General features: G+C 53.5%; 1 protein-coding gene across 4 annotated transcripts; it reads right to left on the bottom strand.

Moving 5' to 3' along the window:
- Nucleotides 1-533: 533 nt before the first annotated feature.
- Nucleotides 534-15,425, bottom strand: Pds5 (cohesin associated factor B pds5; the record flags this gene model as incomplete). Of its 4 annotated transcripts, none has more annotated exon segments than XM_077702946.1 (12): nucleotides 534-674; nucleotides 736-795; nucleotides 1,452-2,634; nucleotides 3,657-4,033; nucleotides 5,662-6,344; nucleotides 8,178-8,272; nucleotides 8,342-8,457; nucleotides 8,518-8,658; nucleotides 8,728-8,808; nucleotides 11,707-12,366; nucleotides 14,233-14,334; nucleotides 15,232-15,425. In XM_077702946.1, coding segments are annotated over 10 exon segments (3,489 nt in total), but the record flags the coding sequence as incomplete, so codon positions are not given.
- Nucleotides 15,426-16,737: the final 1,312 nt, after the last annotated feature.

Raw genomic sequence — 16,737 nt, 5'->3', positions numbered from 1 at the left:
TAAAACAAACTTATATTTTGTCTTCATGGCCCTTTCAAGGCCAACTGTACCCAAATTCACCAGTGTTCATAGTATTAGAAAATATGAAGATTACAGTTTTACAACCAACACTCTTTTGCCTTTTGTGCCTCCAAAAATCGCTAATTATGTCTAATTATTTTGGGCACCAATTGACTTACTCAAAAAATAATGGCACATTTGAAATCAGTGGGAAAAAAGCAGCAAGACTGGCAGCTTTCATAGAGCTTACTTAAAAACTTATTGAAATTGTTTTGAGACCCATGTCCCCCTTTTAAGAACGAGACCCAATGTGGCGAGAGAGGAATGTAGCGCCCAAATGATGCGAGCCCCACCCCAGGCACTGACCGCTTGCTGCTGGGAGGCTCAGCCAGGGTGGCAGCCCCCCGATCCCGGCGGGTGGGCCTCAGGGCCCGCAGGCTCACCACCGGAGGGGGGCCCTCCTCCTCCTCCCCCGTGCCCCCACCACTGCTGGGGTCCACCAGAACGTTCTCCTCCTCCTGCACGTCATCCACCTCCTCCTCCTCTTCCTCCTCCTGGGCAGGGGGAGGTGGAGGCACTCCAACCACAACGGGCTGGGGCCTCCGCGCCACCCGCCGCAGAGCCCCCCGCTGAGGACGGCTCCGGCCAAAGGCCCCGAGGTCGGCGTTCGTGTTCTGCGGCAGCCACACGCCACGCTCAGCACACCCCGCATCCCAGCACAGGGGCCCTCCTTACCTTGGGGGCCGTGAAGGCCAGCTCGGGAGGCAGGTAGCTTTTCACATTGGGCGCTTGCACCTGCATGCACAGGGGGCATCAGACAGGGGCGGCCATTACGCCCGCATGGGCCAAGGAGCTACCCCTTAGGCTGGCCACAGGCACAGCGGTGCATCGGGCCTTCAGTCGCACACTCTTTCGTGCTGCATTTCACTGGTGCCCTGCTTTCCTGCACAACCACTTCCCTGGCCAGCTGTGCTCCCAGAAGAACAACCCAGTTCTACTTTTATGTTCTGCACCGAAATGTGGCTACCTTTCCATGCGGCACTATTAATGGTTGCTGCGTTGATTCAGTTTTCCTCTATTTTAAACAAAGCTTTTGCTCTTGTTCCGCACGACTGATGGCAGAAAAGTCATCTTGGCGCAATTTAAACAAATCAGTTTCTGCTTGGATTAAAGAAAATTTAAGGCATCAGATGTTACTCCTAAACAGCCAACACCCAGATGACATAGAGGAATCACTGGGAGTACCACAGGGATTCGTCTTGGGCCCTTGGCTGCTAATAAATTATATGAATGATACATGTGTAGATATTTAGGTCTCCTGTGCAACAATTTACAGATGACTGCATGTTACTGTCCCTTTGGAAGTTGTTATAGCTATTCTCGATTATGCTTGCACAGAGTGGGGGGATGCTTGGCTAGAGCGGAAAAGGGTTGAAAAGACGCCCCAGGACCTTGTCCGGCAGGGTGTACCAGCGTGAGGGCAGCAGGGGCTCCTGGGGGAAGTCCTTGAGCACGAAGCTGGTGGTCTTAGTCATGACGAGGCCCAGGGCGAGATCACACACGGCGTACAGTTTGAGCTGGGCCTGCCGGTCGTCGGGGCACTGGCTGTCACGGCACTGCTTGATGTTCTCCAGCAGGCGCTTGAAGAAGCCGAAGGAGTAGCCCTCGTTCTGGGTGATGAGCGGCTCCAGCAGGAACCAGAGGCACTCGCGCAGCTGCACCAGCGCGGCCACGTTGTCGTGCCGGTCGAGGCAGGGGTCGTGCGCCAGCAGGTGCACCGCGTATGGCACCACGTAGTCCGGCAGCACCGTGATCAGCTTGGCCGCTGCCACAGGGTGCTGCTTGAGGAAGTCGCGCCGCTTGTTGATGCATGCCAGCAGCCAGTGGCGCAGCTGCGCACGCAGGGGCCGCCGCTTCTCCGTGCCCCCGAGCGCAAACACGGCCAGGAAGTGCAGCGGCAGCCGCATGGCCAGCAGGTGCCGGTGCAGCTTGGACGCAAAGCGCTCGCGCACCTCGGGGCACTCGTCCTGCAGCACCAGGGCCAGCCGCTGGAACTGCTCATGGCTCAGCACGTCGGCGTAGGCCGGGCAGCAGCAGATGCGCAGCATGCAGCAGGCCGCCACGCAGCGCAGCCAGGCGCGCTCGGCGACTGCCACGTGCTCCTGCTCCATCAGGTCACCCCCGTGGCTGATAAGCGTGGCCAGCAGGCGCAGCGTCGAGGCGGCCGAGGCAGCGGCTGTGCGCAGGCCCAGCAGCCAGCGCACCATCATCTTCATGCCGGCACACTTGACCTTGGTCTCCTCCGGCAGGGCCTCGAAGTCGCACCAGGGGGCCTCCGAGAAGCGGGGCGCCTCCCGGTCAGCCATGAGCAGTTCCTTGACGACCACACGCGACACCAGCCCCTTCACCTGGGCCCCAAACAAGTCCGGGCACAGCTGCGCAATGTGGCCCAGCGACACCAGGGCCGTCCGGAAGTAGGCCGACTCCAGGGTGAAGTGCTGCCGCAGGTGGTCGATCACCTGGCCAAACACCCGCTCCTTGTTCCCCACAATGACGTTGAGGCACGCCACCGCACACTTGGCCTGTTTCACCGTGCCGTTCTCCACAAAGTTCTGCACCACGGGCAGCAGCCGCCTGCAAGCACACACACGCAACGGGGCTGACCACGACGGCCAGGCAGACGCTATGTGCTGGCTGGCCGGCATCCAGTGCGTTTCCATTACGTCCACCTTGCTGCAGCCAAAGTCTCACACTCATACCTCGGCAAAACTGGGGGCCACTCACTCACACTCACACAGAGAAATTTGTTTCCTCACGCACTCACTCACAATCACGCTCACCAGTCACCCTCACTCGCACTCATGCTCCCTTCACGCCCTCTACCACTCCCACCCACTCGCGCTTACGCTCACCGTTCACCGTCACCACTCGCACTCACGCTCACCACTCGTCGTCTCCACTCACACGCGAGGGTGTGCAGTAGACCCTCCATGAGTCACGAAACCAAACAGTATTAGTAACTGCAAGTTTGCAAGGACCGAAAAGCTATAGCTCATCGTTTCAATGCAACGCCACCAATTGCATGCCAAGCCATCAGGAGTTCTCCCACGTACGAACCTCTTGCTGAAGTACCCATGGTAATGACGGCACCGCAAAAAAATGTGGGGTGGAGTATTTCCGTCAAAAATCGTGGACATAGAGGCGAATTCAGGTGGGCAACCTCGAAATGCGTGCTTCGCCCCGGACTATGTCATCGCAAGTGGCTGAGGCAACAAATAGTCCATTCTTGTCAGAGTAATAGCTTCTGTTAGCGTGAGCGAATATGCTCACTATTGTTTGGACTTGCCTCTGCAAGATCTCAGTTGAGTAGATTTCCGACAAAAACAAAACCTATTCGAAATGCATCTCAGGGCCCCTTGCAGAGCTGTGCTCTAAAAACTACCCAACCCCATGACTGGCCATTAAAAGCCAGTGTCCCCCCTCGAGACAGGTTATCAGAAACGGAGGTATTAGGGTGCATGGTGTGTGTGTGAGTACACTGTGTGCAGCCTCCTCCTGCCCTGCCAAGACTGGCCACAGTCTCTCCCCACCCCCACCAGCAAGGCCAGCACTTTGCCCATGCGTTCCCATGCACAGTGCGAGGAGGAGCTGCTCACTGGGCCACGTTGGGGCAGCGCTGGTCGATGTCGGCGCCCACGAAGGTGAAGATCTGCAAGGTGAGCTCGGCAGCGGCGCTGTCCTCGGAGCCCAGGAAGGCCAGCAGCTGGCCGTAGACGTCCTCGCCGACAAAGGCGGCCGGGAAGGCCGACGAGAGCACGTGCAGCAGCTGGAGCCCCCGCAGAGCCGAGCTGGTGACGCCCAGGTGGACGTCGATGTCACCCGGGCCCAGCAGGGAGTCACGCACGTAGGCCAGGATCTGCTTGACGCCCGCACTGTCCACCATGACGGGCGCCACCCGCTCCAGCATCTGCTTGATGATCACGTAGAAGCTGTTGGTCTGCACCGGGTAGCCCAGGCTTTTCAGCACCTCCTTCTGCAGGGAGGGGCAGGGTGGGTGTTCGGTTAGAGAGGCACTCTTCCCGACTGATGTTCGCCGCCCCACCATGGTCGCACCACATGAATTGCCCGCTAGGAGCTAGCGGAGCACGCACGTTGTTTTCTCTTTTTGCTTTCCTCAGAGTAGGGGGCAATGGACCCAGGCATGCGTGAAATGGAGAGGTGGCAGGGGAAACTCTCCGCCTACGCTAACGGCTGGTCTGGTGTGCTCCACCAACCTCATCTTTCTAACACCGCGTGGCGCCACAATGCTGCTGGGTCATAAGCCAAGACTTACGGACGAGAAGTCGACCCAAGTTGCGAGGCACTCATTATCTCCACAAGCAGAAAACGGCAGTTAAGAAAAAGCTATTGCAGCCGTCTCAGCTCCCAAAGTGTTGACCACTGACCAGACGCAGCAGGGCTCACTGACACAACCAACAAGTTCAGGCACAGCCACAGCAGCATACCATGGCCCTTGGCGTAAAAGCAGCCAATGTTACCACTTCAGGACAGTGCGCAATGCAACCTTCAGCCATGTGAAAACTGGCGACAGCTCGTCGCTTGACCCATGGCTCCTTCGGAAGACCCCATCAAAGCTGAAATGTTCTGCAAGCTGTGCAAACAGTATGCCAAAAGACCGATTGAAAAGTCTACGTGTGGAATCGTGGAACTTGCTCCTTAACTCGCACAGGGCTCTGCCAAGCCCCGTCTCTCTCTCGTGGTGCATTGCAAGAAGCTTTGGCCAGCTTGTGCTACCTGTGCACACCGAGGACAGCACACACCAAACTACGAGCCACCACGTTGCTGGCCCTCTGCTGCAGAGGATCGAACAGCCAGAGGCCAATCAAAGACGCGGTGACCTGGCTGTTGAGCCCCTTGAAGAGGAGCGCAGAGTGAACACGAGAGCGGACGGTGGAGCTGTATGTTAGTCGACCAATGCGGGCAATGGGCAGGCAATGACCGATGTGCTGGGCAGCCCAGACTACGGAGTGAGAACAAGACAGACGGGTAAACGCCACTTTTTAGGGTGGCCAGATAACGTCACAAGCGCTTGGCCTAAGCTGAACTAGCCGCACCTGTTGCAGGAGAAAAAACTGCACAGCTGCCGCAATCCGTATTTCGCTGAGCAGCCCCAGAATGGATTGTGACCGCCATCTCTTGGCCCGTCAGGCACTGCGCACACCCTCTTTTTCCCTGCTGCAACTACGAAGCTATGTTGGTCTTCATAATGACATTTGATGGTCCCTCCCGCCGCAGTGGGTCGTCTCGCCCCCTCTAAATATTCTTGCTCCGTGGCCCAGGCAGACAGCTTCAGGAAAAGATCGACAGCAGCCCCTAACGCAGCCAATATTTCCGGGGTTCGTGGCACTGGTACCGATGGTCATCCAGGCAGCTGCAGAGCCTGCTGAAAAAAGCAGTTCAAGCACTGCTGCCGCTGAGTGCACATGCAGCCGGGAGGGAAGGCCCTACTGGAGGTCTGTTCAGACAGTGTGACATCACGGCGCGCACGGATTGGTCACAGTGCGTGACCAAGGAACCGCCAGACACAAGTGCGGGCCTCGGTTGAAGCTAATGGATGCCCTGGCATCGGTCTGGACAGAACAGCGGAAAGAAGTGGCTCACCACGCTGCGCTCGGCTTCAACACATGAGGCGCCCCCGTGCAGCACGTTGTTCATGTGGATGCGCAGGCGCTGGTTGCCCTCGAGCAGGGAGCAGAACTTCATGAGGTACTCCTGGGCCTTGACCGAGTCAGGCAGGTTGCGCGAGAGCAGGGCCACCCGGGCGAGCAGCTGCCGCTCGCGCTCCTCGCCCGCGGGCAGCAGCAGGGCCTCGAGCACGGCGCGCATCTGGCCCCGCACGGCACACTGGCACTTGAGCAGCTCGGCGAGGGCGCGCACCGCGTGCTCGTCCACGGCGGCCACCAGCTGGTACAGCTGCAGCATGCGCTCCTCCACGGGCAGCTGGTAGGGCACCAGGCAGGTGTGCACGATGCGCTCCACCAGCAGCCGGTCTTCCAGGGCCGTCTGGTAGTACACGTGCAGCACCTTGTTGCGCACCCAGCCGAGGCACTCGCGCGTCGAGGCCGGCAGCTCGGCGCTGCCCATGTGCGCCTTGTACAGCTGCGCCAGCCCCAGCAGGGCCTCCTTGCGGATCTTGAACTTCTTGTCGAGCGTGCGCTCCTTCACAAACGTCAGCAGCTCCTCGCTCACCGCACTGAAGTCCTTCTTGGCCGCGCTGATGATGGCCATCACCACCTCGTAGCGCACCGACTCCTCCGGGTCGTGCTGCCGCTGCCGCAGGGACTCTGCAAGTGCAACCACCACAATTCCTTTGCAAACATCTCTTCTCTAGCTGGCTGAAAATTCCATCTGAGAAATTTAATTCTGCATTTCCACCACTTACTCTGTCTCAAAAACAACACCACAAGAGAAAACCCACCTATTTAACCCTTTGTGGTCCCTTTGTCGGGATTTGCCCAAAAACCCAACACAGCCATAGAGGTTCGCTGTCGTGGCACACCCAACTGGGGTGTTCAAGGTTGAATTTCTTAGGTTTTTTGCGGTGTGATGCGCCCGCATTCTTTGCGTACATGATGCGCCATGTCTTGAGTGATAAGTGAACTTTGTTGAAGTTTTCTTTATTTTGCACTCGGCTGCAGCACAATGTTCAGCACGGACCTTCTGGATGCCAAAGCCTTTTCACGTTTGCGCTTTTGGCCGAAAAGTATGGCCGCGTTCTCATTGCATGAGTTCTATGGTAGTGCACGTAGCAAAAGCAATGCTGACTTCAGTGAGCAAGAGAATTGCGTGCCTACACCAGTTAGTGACGACAGTGATTCGTCAGAAGCGAGAGACGAAGACCACGAACGCAGAGGAGACAGCACCGTGCGGATCCTCTGTGAGCTACCACTTTGTCGAGACAATGAAACGGTGGCGAAAGCTTTTTTTTCCTGGCACTTAGTGCTTTCCACTGTCTACAATTTTATTTGGAGGCCCCCACAGCTGCAGAATCATAATGAGAAAGAGCAGTGAAACCTGCTGTACCGCCTCCAACCTCATCCAACAGCTGGTGGGTGATCTGAAGACTCCAGCCAAAAAGCAAGGCCCGTCCGCACACCTGGAGTATGAGGAAAGGCTACATGAGACGAGCCATTTCATCTACAAGCTCCCAGGCAGAAGCAGCAAGGACTGTGCTGTTTGTAGTGAGAAAGAAACAAAAGAAGGCCGGAGGGAAACTGTTTTTCTGCAAAACCTGCAGTAAAAACCCTGGTGTGCACCTAGGAAAATGTTTCGAGTGTTTTCACATGCCGCTCAAATATCGGTAGAGGAGCTGCAAGCACAAAGCAAGAGAAAAAATAAATATCCTGTTTGTTTTTTAATGCACAGTTTGTTTTTCTTTGCAGCACCAGAAACCAGCTAAATAGTTGTGGACCAGAACGGTCGGAGAGTGGGTAAAAGTTCCAGACTGCAAAGGGTCCATTCTAAGGGTCCAGCTTTATTCTTATATGCCTTGTAAATCTATCGGTCCAACAGTTTCTGCACAACTGAATTTCTACTACAACTCACACAAAAAACTTTTCAGGGTTTCGAAAGGGTGTAACATATTTATTTGTAGCTAATAAACCACGAGCTGAAACACTATAATGATGCTGCCCTTCCAATTAAGAAGACTTTGTATGTACAAAAATGCCTTTTAAATTTCTTTATAGTGAGACATACACATACCTAGAAATTTCATCTGCCCAATTACATTTTCGAAAACTACATTATTACAGAAGGTACAATTCAAAAGATGTATGTTTTGGCGCCCAACCAGTTTTGCATTAAATATAACTGTACTGAACCCAACCCAAAGATGTTTTCCCTGGGACTAAACTTTTTTTTCACTCGGGGACAAGTGCCACGGTTTGTGAGTTCCAGCAAAGACTTTATTGTGCAAATACTGTAGGGTGCAGGAATATATAAATCACACAAAAATGACAAAACAAGTCTCGTTTTTGACAGTGTGCAAAGAGCGAATGACCAGCCTTTCACTGCTGAATAGTTCCTATGAGAAGGCTGGACTTTCACGTGAAACAAACTCCCTTCAGATGGCAAGATCGGTTGAGCAATGCAAGGGCCGAGTGAAGAGGCCGCACCTGTGATGTCGCCGCGCAGCTTGGGGTGGTTCAGCAGGAAGTGCATGGAGTACTGGACGCAGCGCATGCGCACGTGCACGCTGATATCGTTGAACCTGCACGGCAGCAGGAGAGGTCGTCAGCCTGCCAGGGTCCCCCACCAGCCGGGGCCCCCGCCCACCCACCTGCCCAGGAAGCAGTTCCACAGGGGCGGGTTGTGCGAGGCCAGGTCGGAGTTCTTGTCCGAGAACATGCGCGCCAGCAGCTTGGTGACACTCAGGCGCTCCTTCTCATCGTTGCACTGCGCGCGACACCAGGGCAGCTTAGGAAAGCTGCTCCCCCCGCCACCGGCACCACTCACCTTGAGCTTGAACTCGAGCTGGGGAAGGACGGCAATGAGCATGCTCGGGCAGAGGATGTTCAGCTCGTAGATGAGCTCGTACAGCTGCGGGGCCACGCAGCTGTTGGAGGTGCGACCCAGCACCAGAGCATTGTTGAAGAACTGCACACACAGACAGACCGGGTCAGGGAATGGAGGGCCCGCCACACCCCCCCCACCACCGCCACTCACCGACTGGATGTACGGCTCGATGGTGTTCAGCGTCCGCTTGAGCACGTCCTTGGCCAGGTTGTAGGCGTTCTTGTTGTGGGTCTGCGTGTCAGGGGCAAGCTCTGCGGTCAATATACGCTGGTCCCCCACCAGTGGTGGGAAGAGGATTCCCGCCTTAACCACCCACTCGCTACAGTGTTTTGATCGTTCAGCCCACCAACTCCAAATTGCAAGCCCCCTGATACACGTCACCCCAGCTCGGGAATTCTTGCATTTGTTGTCCGCTTCACTTGGGCTCGCTCCCCCTGGCATTCCTTTGTGCTCGTTAAGACACATGATGCATGCCCGCACAACGATGTTGCATAACATTTCATCATAATAAAAGGCTGCAGGCACACCCAAGACATGTTGTAAAGTACAATGGTAACCTGTTTGTTGCCACTTTGGGGTGGACATTCAAAGCTCCTTATTGCCACCTAATATACAACTCGTTGGAACTTTCAAAAACAAGCCAAGGAAAGTGAAGAAAACCACACGTCTAGAGCAGTCTTGGGCAATAACTAGTTATTAGTACGCCTTACTGTCAAATAGTTACTTTTCTCAGTAACTTGTAACTGTAGCACTATTACTTTCTTACATAGTAACCGTAACAGGAGATACAGTTAGTTACTTCCCTTTTTTTATATAAAATTATTCAACAGCAGCACTTGTTGCTGTTGGATAATAAGCGGACTTAAAGCTCGTGCCTTCCACTTTTTGGACTTTCTTCTTTCCCATATCCTTTCCCCCGTTCACCTTCCCACGACAAGGCTCCACTCGCAGCTTAGGAAAGGAGGTAAAAAGCAGGGCAGTATGGCCACACACACCTAACCGACTGATTACTTGCAGATTGCTACTAGCTCAACAGAACCTGCCAGCACTCTCGCTTGTGCTGAGGCCACGCCTGTAATCTCATCCTGTTCAGCACAGCACGGCAGCATCAAACCAAAATGGCGAGGGTGCGACTGAACAGGAGAACTATTCTTTGCTTTTGATAGTAAAGGCCAATTCACACGGCGGACATATCCGCAGCCGGTCTGGTGACGTCGCGTGACGTCATCAGACGGTCCGGTGCAAGGAAGCATTCACACAAAGGATGAGGCGAGCAGACGACAGCGCGGACGAGTAGAGCATACTCTCGACGTGCGGATCGTCTGCGCAGCGAAAAGCGCAAGAGGTTCGAGTGGTTGACAGTAATGGCAAAGATGGACGCCGACGGACAGCGTCGTAGCGCGGCGATGGCCACAAGAATGAGTGTTGGCTACAAGAATGAGCCGCATAAGATCACGTAGACGTGCTTTGATTGATTGATTGTAGGGTTTAACGCGCCGACGCAACGCAGGCGATGAGGCGCGCCGTAGTGGAGGGCTCCGGATTAATTTTGACCACCTGGGGATCTTTAACGTGCGCCGAAATCTCGTACACACGGACGTTTTTTGCTTTTCGCCTCCATCAGAAAAGCAGCCGCCGCGGCCGGGACGTAGACGTGCTGGGTGAGAACGTATATATGCAGGAAAGATGTAGTGCCCACGTTTTATGGTTCTGCGTTTGTTGACCTCCCCCTTTCTTAGCTGTCGCATCACGCACTCTACATTTATGGGCTTTCTGACGTAGCTCCCGACGTTGTTGCGGGCTTGCGTCACTTCTCATTTTGGTATCGCCACTGGGCAGGTAGTTGACTAGAGCTGCGATCAGAGTTTCGCCCACTTATGTTTGTGTCTGACAAGACAAATGCCCCTGGCGCGAAAGCCCTGTACCGCCGCGCCACCATACCAAAACAAGCACGCGTATTGCGGGAAAACTGCTCAAGGGCATAAAAATGTCAACAAACGAAGGCGTAGTGGCGATCGTGATACGCCCGCTTCTCCGAGCAGAGACGCATGGTTGCTAGACTATCCAGCCTTGTGTGCGCCAAAGCACAGTATTTTGCTCTATTCTACCGCTAGAATCGCGAACGGAAATGAAGCCTCAAATTGTCAGTTCGCGTCGTCCGCGGTCCGTTCGCGAGGGTCACCAATCGCTGACGTCATATCATATGGTATGCATTCCGTGATCCGAATCGGTGATTTAGTCCGCCGTGTGAATCGGCTTTAAGCGGGAAGATTGCAACGATTGATGGTGACGATGCATGCAATATGGCGCAGCACACGGTGCAGTGAAGCTGCCTTTAGGAGCAGGGCTTGCTTATTGGCTGCACCCCCGGTTCACTCCAAAGTCCTGTAAAACTAAGCCACCCCTTGGGGACCAGGAAATTGTGACGAGTGACTCACAGTGGTATTCCTTTAGGGAGTCCGTCGGAGTGTGCCACATAGTGAATGAAAGCCTACCGCTCCCTGTGCAATGCAACCAGCACTGCACATCATCTCACAGTTGCCTCACATTTTGTGGCACCCTGCACCAATGCTGCCTTTTGGAGCAGGGTGGTGCAGCGTGGTGCAGGATTGGCGCAGCGTGGCACAAATGGCACAGCACTTCCACCCTTGTGTACATGTTCAGACTTAGACATAATTTTTACGATACATTTTCTACAGCCCGCATTTACATCTGCCACATATGCACAACCAAAACCTGCACTCAGGGGAGCAAGAGTAGTTTTTCTCACATCAATGAGCCTTAACCAGAATTTGGCAAGCATGCTTTTTACACCTGAAGAGGTTGGAAAACCAAGAAAGAGCTTCCATAACATGCGTGGACACAATTATTCATTCATTTCGCTTCTTACAATTCGGGCGGTCAGCAGATATACTGCTTCCCGCCCGTCAAACCCCTTTCTCCAAATGACACTGGGGCTGCTTTGTGTCTGCGAGCTGGACTTGCCCTAGTCACGCCACCTTTTGTGGCTTTAGTGGGTGTGCCCAATGACCGCTGCGACGATATTTCCCAGAACCATCATGGATTCCCCAGCATGCTTGCCGCCTTTTCTACTTTGCCTCGAGCCATGCTACGCTGCCCCTGGCTCACCTTGCAGGGCTCGATGATCTGCCGGAGCAGGATGTCGAGCAGGCCCTGGGAGACGGTGTCAGCCTCGGTGATGAGCGGGCACATCATGTCCAGCATGAAGTTCTTGACCTTGCTCGAGTGGTTGTCGTTCACGATGGAGAAGATGAGCGCAAAGAGCTGGCAGAAGATGGCCTGGTTCTCCTCCAGCTCGATGCAGATGTTGAACGACTTGACCCACGCAAGGTTCTCGAGCAGGTAAAAGTAGCGCTTGAAGGTGGGGTCCTTGGGGTCCTCCAGGCCGCGCAGCTGCTCGATGAAGAACAGGAAGATGGTGCGCAGCTGGGCGGGGTCCTTGTAGGGCGCCTCGGGGGCAAACACACGGAACACATCGGCGATGCAGCAGGCCACCAGCAGCCGCACGTCCTTGGAGCTGTGGCCCAGGAAGCCCTCGGAGGCCAGGTGCAGTGCGAGCTGCACGTACGCACTGTTGTCCTCATCCTGGCTCAGGTTCTGGAAGGTCTGCGCACACTCCTTCAGCCGACGCACCAGGTCGTCCGTGCTCAGCTCGTCCGAGATGGCCTTGATGCCCGGCGGGTAGGACACCTTGCTGCCGGCACCAGTTTGCGCCGCCATCCTGTCTGCCTTGTAGTCGGCCACTTGCTCACTCACGCTGCTCCATGCCTGCGCCAGAGACCCGTCAGTCTGACGACGAGAGGAACCGCTTCAAAAGCACACTTGAAAGGGCCAAGTCACAGCGAGTGGCTACCAATGGCAGTTTTGAATAAAGGAACGTCCATGACAGCAGCAACTGAGGCAGGAGGCTGGTTCCACTAGTGTCCCTTATGTAATGCCTTCGGGCCCTTAAGGAACTAATAAATGAAATGAAATGAAATGAAAGACCACAGAAACTGGAACGAGTCAGGATGTTTGGTCACTGTGGCCACCCAAAACAAATTTAACGAAATCTGGTAAAATACGTATTTTTTGGTAAACCTTTCGTTGAATGCACAGAAGGCGTAGTCTACCAAATTTCGTTAGCGTGCAGAAAAGTATACGTTGGCCGAACTGGGAGATGCGCCAACGATAGGCAGAGGGAGTACACGAACACGAACAATGTGAAAATATCTCAGGAAGGAAAAGATGCGGAAGGCTCCTAGGCAAGCCATTGCTTGAAATGTAAGGACTGTTCGCTAGAGTTGCAAGACACTTTCATCATTAGGAAGTGCAAAACACGGCTGTCATGCAAAATTGTAGAATCAGAACGATTTTAAAGGAGTACCGACACCAAAATATTACGTTTCTTTTTTATTGATTTCATCGATGCTTAATGGCCTGGAGAACCAAAAACAGCACTTTAAATACTTGAGTGCACGATAATTAATTACATTGAACGGCCTGAAAATCGTCCGTTTTGGTATCCAGTGCTTCTAGCTTGGAGGTGCACGGGTGACAGAACCACGGAATGACCTCACCGTTTGGTGCGGACGTCAAAACACCGCAAAGGCCAGATGAGGCATTGTTTCGACCGCCCCGCCACCGGAGCTGAGCGGATGAGCTTCCTGAAGGCGTTAGGCCTATAATTGCAGCAGAAATTTGATGATCGCTTTCAATAAAAGACCTGACAGCAGCTTCTGTTGCAATTATGGGCTTTTTTATAGGCTCTTTTCCCGCAAGTGGAACTTTATTTTTGGTAAGAGTGTCTTTCTGGGCAGCGGTTATGCCTGTAGCTCTGGTGATGTGTATCGTGGTGAATGCGCAAGCGGCCAATCACAGCTCCCAAGGCCACGCGCGTGATGTGACGTCACGAGTTTCTGACGAGCGTTGGAGGCAGACGGCTACGTCACTTCTTTTCCCTCTCACGGAGTGATGTCACACTGTTGTCCATTTGCTGCGCACCGCTCCACGTGCTGTTCCGTCGGTGCGATATATCAGATCAAATTGAAGTATGTTCCACACGTCGCAGGCCGCTCATATTTCAGCCAGCGTACGCTGTTGTGTAAAAGAAGTGAAGTGTGCAATAATATTAGCACCAAAAATTGCTGTCCGTGCTTCATTACGCGTCGGATCTCCTCAATGGCTGCTCCACGCGCCTTCCTCGACTAAAAGAAGCGTGCGGCCTGGCTGTGCACTGCTTTTTCCGCCGCCACCAAGTCCTTGCAGCCGCGTGTGCTCCGCATATCGCCGTCCGCTTGGTGAGGCACGCGTCGGCATGGCCTCAATCACCTTGTCCGAATCCACTATCCCCTCGCAGCTGAGTCTCTGGTTGGACGGCTATCCATATTTTGTGCTTCATTTGCAATAAAACCAGTTGGAAGTTCAGCACAGTCCTTGTCATCCTGTTTGCCTTTGCCCGTTTTCTGCGCTGTTTTTTCTTCGATCATGTACCAACCTGCCCAGTTTCCCAAGGTATTTTGTCTTCCGGACCTGGTCTCTTACATTGACAAACGTAGGGTTTTTCAGCCTCCATCAGAAGAGCAAAATCGTGCATACACCTTCGTGCTCAACACCACGCCTTACCCACTCAAGGTGAAAGTAATGATAACTTACGTCGATGTCACCTTCCCGTGTCGTTACAGAAGCACCATCAGTCACTTTCTAATTGATTCCTGTGGAATCCATCTGTTGCGTGCTTGTGGCTGTATGTCCGCCCTGAAAGAAATATAAAAAACTTAGGCTCAGAGGTAAGCCGCAACGAAATTTCAAAGGCACCGCACGTCGGCAACAAATGCAGTCCGGAATAGTGACCCACTACCTCCCTGATATGCAGTTTGTGACGATGCTGTATGTGCCGTTTTTAAACGTGTCATTTTCTTGGTGTGAAGCTAATAGCAACACAAACTCGACAGACTGCCAGCCTCGCCGAACAGGCGACGTCGCGGCGGGATCATTGCACCTCGAGTGGAATACTCGAGCGAAGCTCTCGGAACGAGCGCTTGCGTGAGTGAGCAGCCTTGACGCAATTCATTAAAGCCGCACTCTTTTCCAAAGCACGAATACTGCCAACGACACACTTTAAAATGACGGAATATTCGTATCGCCATCACAAATGGTCACTCAACCCTCCCAATGCACAGACTTGCGGATGAAGGGCCATCCCGAACGAGCGAAGAGCCTGGCGGTCCCGGTGTGGCACTTCATAACGTAGCGTCCCGCGCACGAGATACGATGCTGTGCGGCTGCCACAAGCGTATCAAAGACTACGGCGACCTGCAGTCTGCGTTTCGCTTCACGAAATGCGATCGCCGCCGCCGCTGCCACGGAAGTGCGATCGGTCACTCTTCAGACAGCTGCGGTATACAAGGCGCGCTCACAGGACCGCGTACGCACATCGGAGGGTTGCAGAGGACGGTGGCATTCCAGCCCTGCGAGCGATCCGCACAGCACCGACGCATACATGGGCCCAACGCGTTCTTCTACGCTCCTACCGCTGTCAACACGGCGGGATTTTTGTTTGTTGATGGCCCGACGCTGCCCCATTAGGCTTAGACGCAAGTAGGCCAATGGCCGCGCATCTAGCCGGTGGGCCTCCAATCGTTGAATACTCACAGTTCCTCAGCAGTGCTCGTGCTGCGGGCGAGCCAATAATTGGTCCGTCGATTCACACCAACAGCCACGCACAAATGTCCCAGCTCATTTTTTGAACAAAAACAAACCAAACGCACTACACAGCTTTGAATGGCAATGGCGCCAAACAGCATCGACCATAGTTGCCTTTCGTGGCAAAATTATCAATAAAGCCCAGCAGATGGCAGCGATGTCGGCGACAAAGCGACAAAGTAAGCGAACAGGAGGCGCTGGGGAGCGACATAAAATACCATGAAAATACGTGTCGTATCATAAACTCATGGAGGATTTTTCTTCCTCCATGCATAAACTCTACGATGGAGCTGAAAAAGTGTATGGAGACGGACGAGCATAGAGTTTCGGACGAGAGTTTCGTGGTATCTTCGTGGAGCTATGATGGGGCAGGCAGACGTCTTTCAACCTCATAAAGCGTGAAAAAAGTGATTTTCATTTCTGCACGATAATATAATAAAAAAAGAAGTAAGATGAAGAACACACCGTAAAGCCCAGCTTTTCTCTATGGTAAAACCCAGCGGCACATTACGCGGATTTGGTCCCGACTAAGCTCTAACTTCTGGTTTGTGTTTCGAAAATTAAGCGCCAAATGCGACACGCGCCATTTGAACACATGAAGTCGCAATCCAGAGTTGGCAATATCGCTTACGACAAAAACTGTGCGTATACTCGCGCACCGAAAAAATGAACTCGTTAGAATAACACTGACGCCACTTTTAACGCAAAGCTATATAATAAGGAAGGGGGGGGGGGGGGAGGAAGAGAATGGTCATGCGACCCACGAGCTGAGGCCGGCAAAAGCAAACGCAAATTAGGCATGCATATCGTGGTGTAGTGCACCAGTCGCCTCCTCGATTTTCGAGTGCAGCGCGTGGCGCCCGCACTTTTCGCTTTACAGATTTTGCCGAGAGGAGGCGGCGCAAAAGCAGGCGATAAAAAGCGCATCCAGACGCACACCACGTGACCACCTCAACGTCAATGTCAGTGTTTATTTTGATTGGGTTTTCATCAACGCTGTATGTTTAAATAAGGCTCGCGTAAAGATTTATTGCAGCCGATCAGTGTAATATATGTTATCACCACCGTTGCCAGGGCAGCTCTATAAACAAATACGGCGCCCTGTTGCGTTACGGCCGGTTTGGTCTGAAAAAAAAAAAAAAAAATACAGGAGGTGACGGCTGAACCCATGCTGCTCTTGAAATGCCGCAGTAGATATGAGCGGATAGGGAGTTCGCACCAATAGCTAGCATTCAAGGTATTTACACGCATCTGCAGCTTCCCAGGCAAATTTATTGACACGCTGGATAATTGTGACGCTGCAAAGCGTTCACAGCTATAGGGACTAGGGAGAATATTCTGCCTATTTAGGCATTAGGTCTCTCTTTTATTTTTTTGTCTGCTCACAGCAGCTCTGAGCAGCTCCAATCAGCCCAAAACTGCTCCCGCCATAGACGTTCTATGGGCAAATAAAAT

The sequence above is a fragment of the Haemaphysalis longicornis genome, unplaced genomic scaffold (assembly GCF_048455015.1).
Source record: "Haemaphysalis longicornis isolate Haplotype H1 unplaced genomic scaffold, Haemaphysalis longicornis Haplotype H1 scaffold_3, whole genome shotgun sequence".
NCBI lineage: Eukaryota > Metazoa > Arthropoda > Arachnida > Ixodida > Ixodidae > Haemaphysalis > Haemaphysalis longicornis.
The sequence above is the reverse complement of the archived record's forward strand: the minus strand, read 5'-3'. Positions and strand labels throughout refer to the sequence as shown.